Here is a 13,844-nt window from a genome sequence, read left to right as displayed (position 1 = left end):
CCTAAAATATAATAATGTTGACACAGTTATCAATTTATCAGGTAAAACAGCACTAACACAGATATCAAAACTTGGATTAAGACTAGGCTCGGCCACCAGACAGATCCTCTACTCAGGGCTGTAGTTTCCTCAGCCTTGCCAGAAGTGACTTGGCTGTAGTCTCCAAGGGTCAAAACTCACTTGGATATGATCTAATGTCTCCTAATGTGCTCAGAGTGTTCCTTCAACTCTAGGTCCCCACATGTCTGGTGACTCCCCAAGTTCTTTCCCTGGGCTATTCTCTACTCCATTTTTCAGCCTTCAGTGCTTTCTGTTTACATTCATTAGTAGACATTCTTTCTCAAAAAGAATTTCCTTTACACATAGGTAGAACTATTACTTTTGTCTGATAAAATGCCCAGTATAATGGTGGACATGCAACCGGGACTAAGATAATGTTGATGAATGAAAATAATCAACTAGCTAGCACCTGAACACTATACAAACTGCTTGTGATCCAATACCATAACTTTGCATTTGTGGTCTGAATTTAATATATTTGATAGTTCCTTCTGGGGCAAAATCTGCCAGAAAAAAAATCCTCAGAGGGTAGAAGAGGAAGATTTTGAAACTGCAACTTAGTTGTGAATAGCTCCATTTTAAATGCTGTAGAAAGAGACTATTGGATGTGTGGTAATGTGTACCTATAGTCCCAGCTACCCTAGAAGCTAACACAGGAGGATCACTTGAGTCCAGGAATTTGAGACTAGTCTGGGCAACACAGAGATCTTGTCTCAAAAGAAAAAACAAAACCCAGAACAAAGCTGGGCTGGGTATTGTACACTTGAAGCCACTTGGGAGATGAGGGCAAGAGAATCACAAGTTCTAGGCTCTCCTCTTCCCACCAACCCCCCCAAAACAAAAACAAACCCCACAAACAAAAGGCTAGGGTTGTTGCACAAGTGGTACAGTGCTTATTATCATGACTGAGGCCCCTGGGTTCAATTTCTAGTACTGAAAAAAAATGTTGTTTTACAATCTTATTTCACTCTGCTCTGTATTATCAAGTGTGTATATACAGGTAAAATTTTGACAAATTTGGCAGGTAAAGCATCTCTCTGCTGTTATAATTTGCATGAGGGCAGTTACTTAAGTGCTTTCTTCTTTCTGAAACACCGCCCTCCACTGCCTTCAAGGGTACCCACTCTCCTGCTTCTCTTTCCCCTTAACCCTGTCTGTACATAGTTCTGTCCCCCTAGCCCCTTGGACTCTCTACCTGCTGATGAGTTCATCTGACACCTGAGTGTCATCACAGTAACAGCAGGCACCAAGTTCACAGAGCAGACGTTGCTGGATGCCAAAAGTTACATCTGAAGCCTGACTGGATATCACCACAGCCAGAAGCCTGGAAACACCAGCAGGTCCCAACCTGCTAATGGCTGTTCTCTCCCAGAATCTTTCTGCATTCTAAAGTCTTTTAATCCTCTCACTTGTGGGTGTGAGTGTCTCTTCCTCAACCTTCTGTTGTGATCCACTTGCTCTTACCCACTCTCTATAGGTTTCTAGACATAAATCTGCTGTGTAGAGTGGATTTCATAGCTTCAAGCAGAATTTCTGACTGGCGTTTGAGTGGATTCCTGACACAGGGGTTTGTTGAACATTGTCCCCTGCAGGTCCCCTTCAGAAGCCCAAATGGCATTATATAATCAAATACACCAAGCACTTGGTGGCCTAGCACCTATTACCTAATCCCAGTTGTCAGACCTTCTTCAGTTTTGTCTGGCTACCCACCTTGTATACCTGTCACAATCATTTAAAAGACTACTTTAGTCCTTCTACTGTCCCACTGTTGATACTTCTGCTCATCTGAACATGTGGCTTCCTGGACCTAAAATGTCGGGATGGCCTCTGTGTGTAGGATGCAGCTGAGGCAACACTTCTCCTTGTCCTTGTGGGCAGATACATCCCCTCATCCTCACCCTACTCACTCACTGCATCAGCTGTGCATGTGATTTCATTCCCAAGTGTTCTCATGCACAAGACAGTGAACGTCTCAAGGCAGGGACTATCATCTTAATTTCCCTGTGGATCTCAATGCCAGGCTTATGTTTAGGGTTTCAACCCCATGGCTTTTATTTCTACTCTGAAAAAAAGTCCCCAACCCATAGCCTTCACAAACCTTCTTTACTACTTATTTTCATGGTTTGCTCAGAGGTGGGCATCTGTTCTCTACCTGTGACTGGCACTCTAGTACACCAGCCACATGCAAAGCCATGAGTTTTAATGACTGAAACCACACAGCTAAATGTAGGACTGCCAAGACCTATTGTGATAGAATATGAAAAGAACAACTAAAAAGTGCAGAGAGAATAATTTTCTATAGGAAATAAAAATGATCCAGTGTTATAAAAAACACAGTCAAGGACACAGCTAATGATTGGCCTTTTAGTCTGAGGATTTGTTCAATCCTATCACAAGATCCTATGTGAGCTCCTATGTTATGGTAGTCAGACCCAGAGGCTGCTGTGGAACAGGGGCATATCTAGGTGCCTGAAGGATGCTGGGAAAAAGGTCTTGTTCCCATGGTATGCTTTCTCTTCACATCAAAAACAAATACATGGAATAATCTCTGTTTTTACAGTGAACCTTTAGCCAATGGTTTACTTCTTGGACATTTTTTTCCCCCTTCTAGTAACAGGGTTTGAACTCAGGATTTCAAATTTGTTTGGTTGGTGTTCTACCACTTAAATCCCTCCTCTAGATTGTTTTATTTGTTTTTGCTGATTATTTTGGTGATGCAGTCTCTCAGACTTTTCTATCATGGCTGACTTCAAACTATTATCCTCCTGAGTAACTAGCATAACAAGAATATTTCACTGGCTATAAAACCCACGAGTAAAAACATTAATTTCGTCTTTAGAAGTTTGTCCCTCATTTTTTATTTTACTTCTTGTTATTTCCTATCTTCTTGGCCCCTATACTTATAATCCCTGGTGCTATAATTTTAGTAAAGAAGATAACAAATGATTAATAGCTATTAACACATCTCTAGTAAATAAATCAACATTAGCTTTGTGTGTTATTTTTCTCAAGGGGAATGCATTTTAAAAGAAAATATGTGGGGATAAGCATAGTACCTCCTAATTGTAATCCTAGCACTGGAGGATGAAGCAGAGGAAGAGAACCTGAACCAGTGGGACTGCAAAAAAAGACTCTTAGGGAAGATGGGAAGGGATGGGAAAGGGAAAGAAAGGAGGAAGCAACAATGTTTGATAAGAAATGTATCATTACCTTGCCCATGTAATTGTAAACCCTCTGTACGGTATTTTCACACACACACACACACACAAAACGTTTTCAAAAACTAGAAAGTATTTGAAGTTATAAGACAGGGAAATGATTCTTGAATTGGAACATTTTGCACAAATATTTTATGTGGGAGAAAGAAAAGCTGTATGTTTAGAAATATACTTAAAGCAGCCAATCTTCAGAATTAAAAAAGAGTGACAGCCCCTTTTGCTGGGGAAAAACATAGTTAGAAGATGTGAATTATGTTAGGGAAATTCCAAAAGAGAAAGAAAAGTATATATTTTTCTCAAAACAGAAGCTAGCTAGGTGCTGGTGGCCCTGACACACACACACACACACACACCCCTGACACACACACACACACCCTTGACACACACACACACCCGACACCCCCCCCCACACACACCCAAGGCAGTTAAAAAAAAGTCAGGGCTGGGAAGGTAGCTCAGTGGTAGAGTGCTTGCCTAGCATGCATGAGTCCCTGGGTTTGATTCCTCAGCACCACATAAGAAGAAAAAGCAGGAAGTGGTACTGTGGCTCAAGTGGTAGAGTGCTAGCCTTGAACTGAAGAACAGCACTCAGGCCTAGAGTTCAAGCCCCAGGACTAGACAAAAAAAAATTGTTTTGTGAATGCATGGTATAGTGTGAATATTAACTATACACTTACAGTTAAGGTGGATCATTTTGTGTAGTTTACAAATGATCAGTTCTAAAATAAAAAATTGCATCTTTTAAAGGTCATCACTTATTTGATGGAAGTAGTAAGTGTAATGCTCAAAAAATATATAGTTTGTCTTTTGAATACAAGTGCCTGTTTTTCTGGAAGGAGCATTTTTACCTCCACCCAAAACATGATTTCCTTCGCCATGGATGAAGTTAGAAAATAAAATGATTGTGGCAATACCAACTTTTATATAATTAGCAACTTAGCCATGTATTTTCACTTTTATATTTAGCTAAAGCAATGCAGTTTCAGGTTTTTCCTCTTTTTCAACAGCTAGCAAGGGTGAGAAACTTTTTCCTGCCAAGGGCCATTTGGATATTTCTAACATTATTCGTGGGTTATATAAAATTATCAGTACAGGCAGCTGACAACAAAAATACATGTCTCTTCCATCAGGTGCTAAATGATTTTGCAGGCCTTTTATGGCCCAATGGCCTGACATTTCCCACCTCTGAAAAGGAGAGAAGAAATTAATTAGTATTAAGAATCTTGTCATAGCTGGGTACTGGTGGCTCAAGCCTGTAATCCGATATACTACTGAGGATTGTGGTTTGAAGCCAGCCCAGGCAGGAAAGTAAGACTCTTATGCATGAGACTCTTATCTCCAATTAACCACTAGAAAACTGGAAGTGGAGCTGTGGCTCAAAGTGGTAGAGTGCTAGCCTTGAGCAAAAAGAGCTCAGGGATAGCACCCAGGTCCTAAGTTCAAGACCCATTACTGACAAGAACAAAAAACAAAAAAACTTGTTACAATTCATGTACCATCGTCAGTATAGAATAACATTTTCTATGTTCCATAGGAGCCCAAGGAGACACAACATAAGCAGTGTTCTAGAAGCCACATTAATCCTACAAAACCCTAGATGTCATGCTTGCTTGGCTGGCACTAGACCACCTGAGCCATGATGACTCCAGTCTAGTCTTTTCTGGTTATTTTGGAAATGAAGTCTTATGGATTTTTCTGCCAGGGCTGGCCTTGTATCATGATCCTCCACATATCAGCCTCTTCGCTAACTAAGATTATAGATGAGAGCTATTTGTGCCCAGTGCAGGACCTGTTTTTCAAGAGGGTCTCACTTTGTAGCCCAGGCTGCCCTTGAAGTTGTGATCCTCCTGCCTCTGTCTCCAGAGTAACTGTGATTAAAAGTGTGCATTAACATGTCTGGCAAGTAACTTATCTTTTTGATGTTCATATCCTTCCAACTTACTGCTATCCACACCAGCCATTAGCTGCCCTCTTCCTAGCACTACTTAGTTGGTTAGAAATCACTCATCCTGCCCATTTCTGGAAGAATTATGACACTGAAAACTAGTGGGGAATTCTCTACTCTCTAGTCAAGGGATCAAAGTGATTACTGAGTTCCTAGGAGGCACTCATAAAGAGACAGAGGAAAGTCTTACCTTGTTTGATCTGAAGGATGCTGAAAAAGGCTATCATGGTCCACAGAAAATAGCTACTAGGTGGCCCTCCCAAATTTCTTGAGGTTCCAATTTTTAAATATTAAAATAAGGATAAAGCAAGCAGTATTCTACTTGGCCAGCAACATAATATACTTAAAATAGAGCAGGCAGAGAATAAACAGGCAAACAAGGGTTCCAAAATGCCACATGCAATATCTTTTTTGTTTATTTAGTCCAGTCATACATGACAGAAAAAAAAAAGACCTTGTAATAGATTTGGAAAGGAATAATGCTATTTTAATGGAGTTAGGGGTAAAATGATACAACTATCACCCCTCGTTTAAAACAACTTAAAAAAAGAATTATTATTGCTTATCTTTTACTTTGGTTTACTAGAGCAAATTCAGAATGAGTTAAAGAACAACAATTTATGGGCTTGTCTAAATTCTGGTGAGAACTGTACTCTTTAACTCTGTTCTCTAAAAATATTTTAGAATATGACAAGAAACCACTTCCAAAGAGGTTATATAACTGTACTAAACGTATTTATTTCTGAGTTTATAAATAATGGTGCTAATAATTTAATTCTGCAGACTGGTTTAATGATATATACACAATAAGAGGGCATATGAGCCTCTGAGAAACACAGCATAGAGGCTAGGAGGACCTACCCTAGAGCTAGGCTGACTTGGATTTGAATCTTGCCTCTGCTATTTATTGTCTACCTGTCCCTGAGCAACTTATTTAAATTTTATATACCTCAATTTCCTATTTTATAAAAAGGAGACACTATACCTCATAGGGCAGTGAGGCACAGGTATGAGGGCACAAATGTTTAAAGTGCTTATAACTGTGTATAATATCTATGGTATAGAAGTATTTGTTAATAGGAACTCAAAACAAATTCTGTGGGTGGGGTCTCAGTAGTAACATTTCATACTCTGTCAACAAAGCAGTTGGAAAAGCAGAGGTTTGGCTGTCTCAAGCATTCACCAAGGCAGCAGGTTATCACAGAGCCAAGTTGTTTCAGTTCAGAAAGCAAAGCCATTCTCAAGGGGTAGGGGAGGAAGAGGGACACAGCTTAAGAGCCAACCTATGGGAGACTGGCTGGAAACCGAAGAGCTGGAATCAGAGCGCTTTATTTTACTCCCAGGATGGTGAACTAGAATAAAAAATAAGTAAACACAAAGAAACAGAGAGAGCAGGAAACATAGAACCAGTCAAGAAAGACAAACTGGCAGAGAGTGGAGGAGCCTCCAGTACACCCACATGCAGCTCTGCTACAGGAGGAAGGAGAGGATGTAGCCGAGCAGGATTTAGTGATGAGGGATTTGGTTGGTCGTGCCCTGCTGCAGCCCTAGCTTCTAGCTGCTTGGATTTAAGTTGATGATTTTTTGGCTGGTGGGCACCTTTTCATGCCTAGCCAGAAGGTGTTTCTCAACCTTGCTTAGGCAACCATGTGTCATAGAAGTGTCTGGGCTGCTGACAGATATCCTGAACCTCCTCCTGGTCAAGGGGGCTCACTAGTCCTTTCTTATATGGGAAGGACCCAATACTTTCCCTGATTTTCAGCCATAAGTATTACAGGCTAAGGCATCTGAGAGAAAAACCTAAAGGACTACGTCAGGCTCTTCACCAGACTGGTGTTAACATAATGCTCCAAACTGCAACATTTGGATGATACTAATACAATCATAGTTCTCATTCCTGTGTTCTCCTCCTGAAGCCCTGGGCTAGATGAGAGGACACCTGCACACCTTAACAACAGAACAATAAACAAAATGCTTTCTTACCTCGGCAGGGATCATTTTTCACTAAAAATTCATCCAAGGCCATCCATCCTCCACCAACTCGAACCATCACGGTGCTACGCAGAATACGGACCAGCCGCAACTGCTGAGAATCCCCAAACTGTAGAATAAAGGGAAACTTAGTTTATGAGTATGCCTTAAGGCATATCTCTATTTTTTCCCCAAAAGCAGACTGTATTCAGATAGGAATGATAGTATTAATTTTTTATTTTAATTAATTTTCTCAAGAAATTGAGCCATAGTGCTCAATCATTTGAACCATAGCTCCACTTCTGTTTTTTTTTTTTTTTTTCTTGTTAACTGGAAATGAGAGTCTCATGGACTTTCTTGCCTGGGCTGGCTTTGAACTGCAATCCTCGGATCTCAGGTCTCCTGAGTACCTAAGATTACAGTTGTGAGCTACTGGCCTGGTCAATATGACAGTTTGGAGAAAAATCTTAAATTCTCTTTTTTGTCTCTGTGTGTGTTTTTTAAATTTTTTTATTGAAGAGTTGGCAGAAACACCAAGTGACAGATATGCCTTCTTGAGGGCTATAAATGTAGTTCAGTGATAGAACACTTACTTCCTAATGTGCAAGACCTTGGGCTAGATCCTCAACACAAGAAGAAAAAAAAGAGAGCTTGGTTCAGACTAGAATATATTTCAAATACTTTCGACTAGGAAAATGCCAGCTCTGTGTACCAAAAGGAGAGGAAGAAGATAAACAAATGTTGCTCACTTTATTCTTTTAAAGATTCTGCCCAAATTGTAGCACCCCATGTTGTAAAGCTTAAAGGGTGTATGTGTATTTATCAACTTCTGAATACAGTGTGCTCAAAAATTAAATGGAGAAAATACTGAATCAAGCATGAAGAAAACCTTTGCAAAGCATCATTACAAAGTTAGAAGAAAATTTGATACTTTCTGCATCCAGTTTTCACAGTGAAACCTAAGTATTTCTATTTGTGATTACACCAGCAGAAAGGTTTTCTTTAGCTAGACAAATGATTAGGTAACATAGATGAAATAAAAATTTTAATCTCCTATCATAACCTTAAATCTTTTTTTTTTTTTTTTTGCCAGTCCTGAGCTTCTTTTTGCTCAAGGCTAGCGCTCTACCACTTGAGCCACAGAGCCACTTCCAGCATTTTCTGTGTATGTAGTACTGAGGAATCAAATCCAGGGTTCATGCATGCTAGGCAAGCACTCTACCACTAAGCCACATTCCCAGCCCCATAATCATTCTTAGTATCTTACAACAAGCATGATTTTTTTTTTCTGGAATCAGAATTGCTGAGTAGCCCAGACCAGCTTTGAATTCTAGATTCTCCTGTCTCAGCGTCCTGAATTATTGGGTTTATAGTATGCAGCACTACACTGGGCTCACATACATGCTCTTCTGTTACTTTTTCCCCCCTTTTTTCTTGCCTAACATTACTACTTCCCAGATCTACCTTTCCCATTGTATAAATCACCCTCTTCTCAGAATGAAAAGGAAACAAAAGACAAGTATACCAAAATTCCAAAACAAACATCAAACACATAGTTAAAGGAATGTAATTTTAGCCCAGTGCTGGTGCAGTCCCACCTGTAATCTTAGCTACTCAGGAGGCTGAGATCTGAGGATCACGGTTCAAAGCCAGCAAGGCAGGAAAGTCTATGAGACTCTTATCTCCAATTAACCACCAGAAAACCAGAAGTGGAGCTGTGGCTCAAAGTGGTAGAGTGCTAGCTTTGGGCCAAAAAACTGAGAGACAATGCTGAGGCCCTGAGTTCAAGCCCCACAACTGACCAAAAAAGAAAAGAAAAGAAATGCAAATTTTAAGGGAATGGTCCTAGAGAGGTGGTAAAGGGACTATTTAATCATCTAGTTAGGATTTTCATTTAGAGTCATAACTTTGAAACGAAGCAGAAAAATAGAAAATCTGACTGCAAATGTGAGAAAGGATGTCTGAAAAGGCATATAACCATCCTTCTTCAATATTAATGAATTGGTGATAATTCTCCATACTTTTGTGCTGACTCAAATGCATTATTTGTATTGACAGGGAGACTGAAAAACACTGTCCCCCCTCCTTCTCTAGCCATATATTTTGAAACCTAATAATCTTACATGATTCATTTGACAGGAATTTTTAAATTTTGGAAGTCCTGGGGATTAAATCAAGAGTCTAGAGTAGGGGTAGGAACCTTTTTGCAGTTAAGGGCCATTTGGATATTTATAACATCATTCTTGGTCATACAAAATTATCAGTACAGGCAGTCAGATGAGCTACAGGCAGCCAATGAGAAGAATATGTTTATCACATCATGTGCCAGATGATTTCAAGGGTCTTATCTGGCCCAACATGCCTCACTGCTAGTAGGCAAGAGCTGTTCCAATGAGCTCATCCCCAACTCAACTATATAATTTTAAAAATTCTATGTAAAGGGCTGGGAAGGTAGCTCAGTGGTAGAGCGTTTGCCTTGCATGCATGAGGCCCTGAGTTCGATTCCTCAGCACCACATAAGCAAAAAGAAAAAACCTGGAAGTGGTGCTGTGGCTCAAGTGGTAGAGTGCTAGCCTTGAGCTGAAGAGCTGAGGGACAGTGCCCAGGCCCAGAGTTCAGGCCCCACGACCGGACTCCCCCCCAAATAAAAATTCTATGTAAGTGAGTGAAAGCATGGAGCAGAAGCAGCAGCATTACCTACAGCATTGCTTCTCCGAGGATTGATGCTGTTGTCATGGAGGGGGCAGGTTCTAGGTGTTACTGAGATTTCATCAGACATAAGTGCAGTAACACTGCACTAGGGTTTTTTTCTGGATAGTTGAGGGGAGGGAAGGATATGTACTTATGTGTCTCCCTGAGTGAACAAAAGAACCCTAGAGTTCTTTTTTCTTGGATTACTGTGTCTTCTGGTGTATTACTGCATTTATCTCATAATTGTTTTGCTTTTAATTTCTCAGTGAAGATCTGGTTAAAAGATTTGCTGAGGGGCTAAGAAGGTGGCTCAGTGGTAGATTGCTTGCCTTGTATGCATGAGGCCCTGGGTTCGATTCCTCAGTACCACATAAGCAGAAAAAAAAAGCCGGAAGTGGCTCAAGTGGTAGAGCGCTAGCCTGGAGCTGAAGAGCTGAGGGAAAGTGCCCAGGCTCAGACCCCACAACCGGATCCCCCCCCCAAAAAAAAAGATTTGCTGAGCTCTGGAAAATGGAGGCTTGATCCAAAGCATTTGAAGTCAGAACAACTGCAGCTGGAGAAACTGAGACCAGAGTGATGAGTGTGGAAGAGTTACTGCACCTCTAAAAATGAGAAATACAGAACAGGGTGTAAGAAAATCTGAGAACTCAGAACCAGGGTCCTGAGGGCCAGTAAACATTGTTTCCTTGTCTCATAGGAGTTTGGATTCTTTTTTCTTTTTTTGGGGGGCGGGGGCGGGGGGAGTCTGGTCATGGGGCCTGAACTCTAGGCTTGGGCACTGTCCCTCAGCTCTTCAGCTCAAGGCTAGCGCTCTACCACTTGAGCTACAGCACTACTTCCGGTTTTTTTCTTTTTTTGCTTGTGTGGTGCTAAGGAATCGAACCCAGGGCCTCAGGCATGCAAGGCAAGCGCTCTACCACTGAGCCACCTTCCCAGCCCAGGAGCTTGGATTCTTACATCAGCTGTTTGACAGTGGCATGTGAAGTCTGAGTTGTAAACTAAAGTGAACTTCATAGCTCTGTTTGCAAAATTAGAACACCTTATTGGGCACTTTCCTGGTCAATGGCACAATGGAGAAGGGTCCCAAGCACTCGCATAGCTATCAGAAGGCAGATATGCTTGGGCACTTGACTGCAATGTTTAATTGCTTAATTAGCAGTGCTGGGGATGAAATCCAGAACTTCACACATGCTAGGCAAGTGTTCTGCCACCAAGCTATAATAATAGCATTATTATTTTTGTGGTAATGGACTTCACACTTGACAGTAGGTGCTCTATTGCTTGAGTCATGACTCTAGCCCTTTTAATTTCTGAGATTAGAGTCTCACTTTTTGTTATGTTGTCCTATTTATGATTCCCACAGTAGATGGGCTAATAGGAACATCCCCTACATGTTTAGGTTTTTCTATTCAGATGGAGTCATGTAAACTTTGTGCTTGAACTGCTATACTGATCTCTGCCACCTGAGCAGACAGGATAACAGGATGTCATCAGTGCCCAGATAAAAATTATGTTTATTACTTTTGGTGCTGGTACTGGGGCTTAAACTCAGGGCCTCACACTCTAATTTGGCATTTTTGCTCAAGGCTGGTGCTCTACTGCTTCATTCACACGTCCACTTTTCCAGCTTTTTGCTGGTTAATTGGAGATAAGAGTCTCATGAAATTTCTGGGCTGGCTTTGAACCATGACCCTCAGATCTCAGCATTTCCTGAGCAGCTAGGATTACAGGCATGAGCCATTAGCTCCCAGCAATTCTATTTTTGAGATAGGGTCTCACTAAATTGCCTATGCTGGTTTCAAACTTTCAGTTCTGTGTCAGCCTCCCAAGTAGCTAAAATTAGAGTCTCCTGCCACCTTGCCTGCCTTGCAATGGTCTATTTTAAAGCCAACTTGACTCCTCTCATCTTTAGATTTTTCTATCCCATTCTTTCCATTGGACCAGAATATTACTATAGTTAGTGATTATTCCAGTGAACTTAACATAGATTGAGTCTCAAATTAACTCTTAGTGTTTCTAATTTCACATCAGAGAGACAGATTTTACTCATGCAATTTCCTTTTACATTTGAAGGCATAGCACCCCAGAGCCCTCAAAAAGATCTGAGAGGTTAGTTACCAAGCGGAGCCAAGGCTTCCAATTTTTCACAGAAGTATAATTAGGTCCTGTTAGATTCTGGCTGGCCATAATTAGCAAACTTCAGGCCATGCCCAATTATGATTTCTATACCATACTTCTCAGGTTCCTTATCATTATAAAATATAACTCTACATAATATAAATATTAAGGAAGTACTTAAGGAGACAGTGTTAAAATACTTCAGGATTTTCTGTGTAAATTACAAAGTTTATGTTAACTGTCAAAAACTGGTATGAATCACAATTGGGCTGAGGGTTTTCTGACTCACAATATTGAAGTACAAGGCCTGGCTCATTTTACAAGTGGAATGGATTGATCCCACAGGCTTAACTTCCTAAATTGTATTACTTATAACTCAACATAGCACAACATGACTTCTAGTTAACCTAATTTTGAATGGAAAACTTTATCTTGATTTTTTAAAAAAGTATACTTGTATGCTTTTGCTGCTGAGGCAGCTTTCAGATACCAGCTCTATTAGCATTTTCTCCACTTGGTAAGACCACCAGATGTGACCCAGGCATGCTTCAGATTATGTCCTCTCCCCACAGCAAAGAACAGGCAGCATCAGCTACAAAGACCATATCCACTGAGAAGGACATTGCAAGGCAAACTGTACCTGATTGCCGAGGAAGAACTATAGACAGTAAGAGTAAAGGATGGAGGGAAAAAAAGAGAACATTTTGTCAAACACTAAGGAATAAAAATCATATCATCATGTTACCAGTCTTCCAAATATATACACTGACCATATTCCTATCAAACGCCTGCCATGGGAATATGATTTTGCAATATACTGCTATTCTTAGCAACTCATTTCTCTTAGGCAATTACAAAAACAAAACAAAAAAACAAAAACAAATCCAAAACCCCCCCTAAAAAAACCCAAAAACCAACCAAGAAAACAAAACCCAATAAGCAAGTATAGCATTACTTGGAGCTCTAACTAAATGCTCTAGGTGAGATTCAAGACAGTCACCCAATACTCTTCAGCTATTGGCACAGAGCTTACCTGATGTACTCTAAGAACTTTTTTTTTTTAATTGTCATGGGGCTTAAACTTAGGGACTAGGCACCGTCCCTGTGCTCTTTTGCTCAAGGCTAACACTTTACCACTTTGAGCCACAGTACCACTTTTGGTTTTTGAGTGGTTAATTGGAGATCAGAGTCTCATGGGGACTTTTCTGCCCGGGCTGGCTTTGAACCACAATCCTCAGATCTCAGCCTCCTAAGTAGCTAGGATTACAGGCATAAACGAACAGCTTCTCAGAACTTTTTTGAAGAATGGAATCTGGATTTTCCTGTGTACCAATCAAATATGGCCATCTAAATTCTCCTTGCCAATCAAACTTTTCTTAGAACTTTAAGGAACCCCAATAAGCTGTTGAATATACTTTAGGGACTCTATTTGGATCCCTCCCTCCTATATTCTTGAGGCTATTCACAATTTAAAAAAAAAGTATAGTTTACTATTAGTCATAGCCAAACCAAGCAGGTCTTTCTAGAGAAGACCCCTGAGCTTGGCTCCCCATCTGTGGCCTACCTCAGAGAAGGCGTACAATCTGTTGAATCTCTACAGCTTACTTGCTACTCAGGAGGCTGAGCTCTGAGGATTGTGGTTCAAAGCCAGCCAGGGCAGGAAAGTCTGTGAGACTCTTATCTCCAAAAAGCAACTCAGAAAACCGAAAGTGGTGCTGTGGCTCAAGTGGTAGAGCGCTCACCTTGAACTGAAGAGCTGAGGGATAGTGCCCAGGCCCAGAGTTTAAGCCAGAGTTTAAGAAAAAAAAAAATCTCTACAGCTTCTCTATCCATCTGATCCT

At 40.7% G+C, this 13,844-nt stretch overlaps 1 protein-coding gene across 5 annotated transcripts in view; it reads right to left on the bottom strand.

The window, feature by feature from the left end:
- Macf1 (microtubule-actin crosslinking factor 1) overlaps window positions 1-13,844 on the bottom strand; it is a 167,687-nt gene that overhangs the window by 7,571 nt on the left and 146,272 nt on the right. For 4 of the 5 annotated variants that reach the window (XM_013016840.1, XM_013016845.1, XM_013016843.1 and 1 more), the window contains 2 exons: window positions 12,644-12,661; window positions 7,207-7,324 (listed from right to left, as the gene is read on the bottom strand). In XM_013016840.1, the coding sequence (XP_012872294.1) occupies window positions 7,207-7,324; window positions 12,644-12,661 (136 nt within the window). The remainder of the gene's footprint in view (window positions 1-7,206; window positions 7,325-12,643; window positions 12,662-13,844) is intronic. The other variant, XM_013016842.1, reaches the window with a different exon arrangement.

The sequence above is a fragment of the Dipodomys ordii genome, unplaced genomic scaffold (assembly GCF_000151885.1).
Source record: "Dipodomys ordii isolate 6190 unplaced genomic scaffold, Dord_2.0 Scaffold33, whole genome shotgun sequence".
In the NCBI taxonomy this organism is placed as follows: domain Eukaryota; kingdom Metazoa; phylum Chordata; class Mammalia; order Rodentia; family Heteromyidae; genus Dipodomys; species Dipodomys ordii.
Note: the sequence above shows the minus strand (reverse complement) of the source record. Positions and strands in the feature narration are given on the sequence as shown.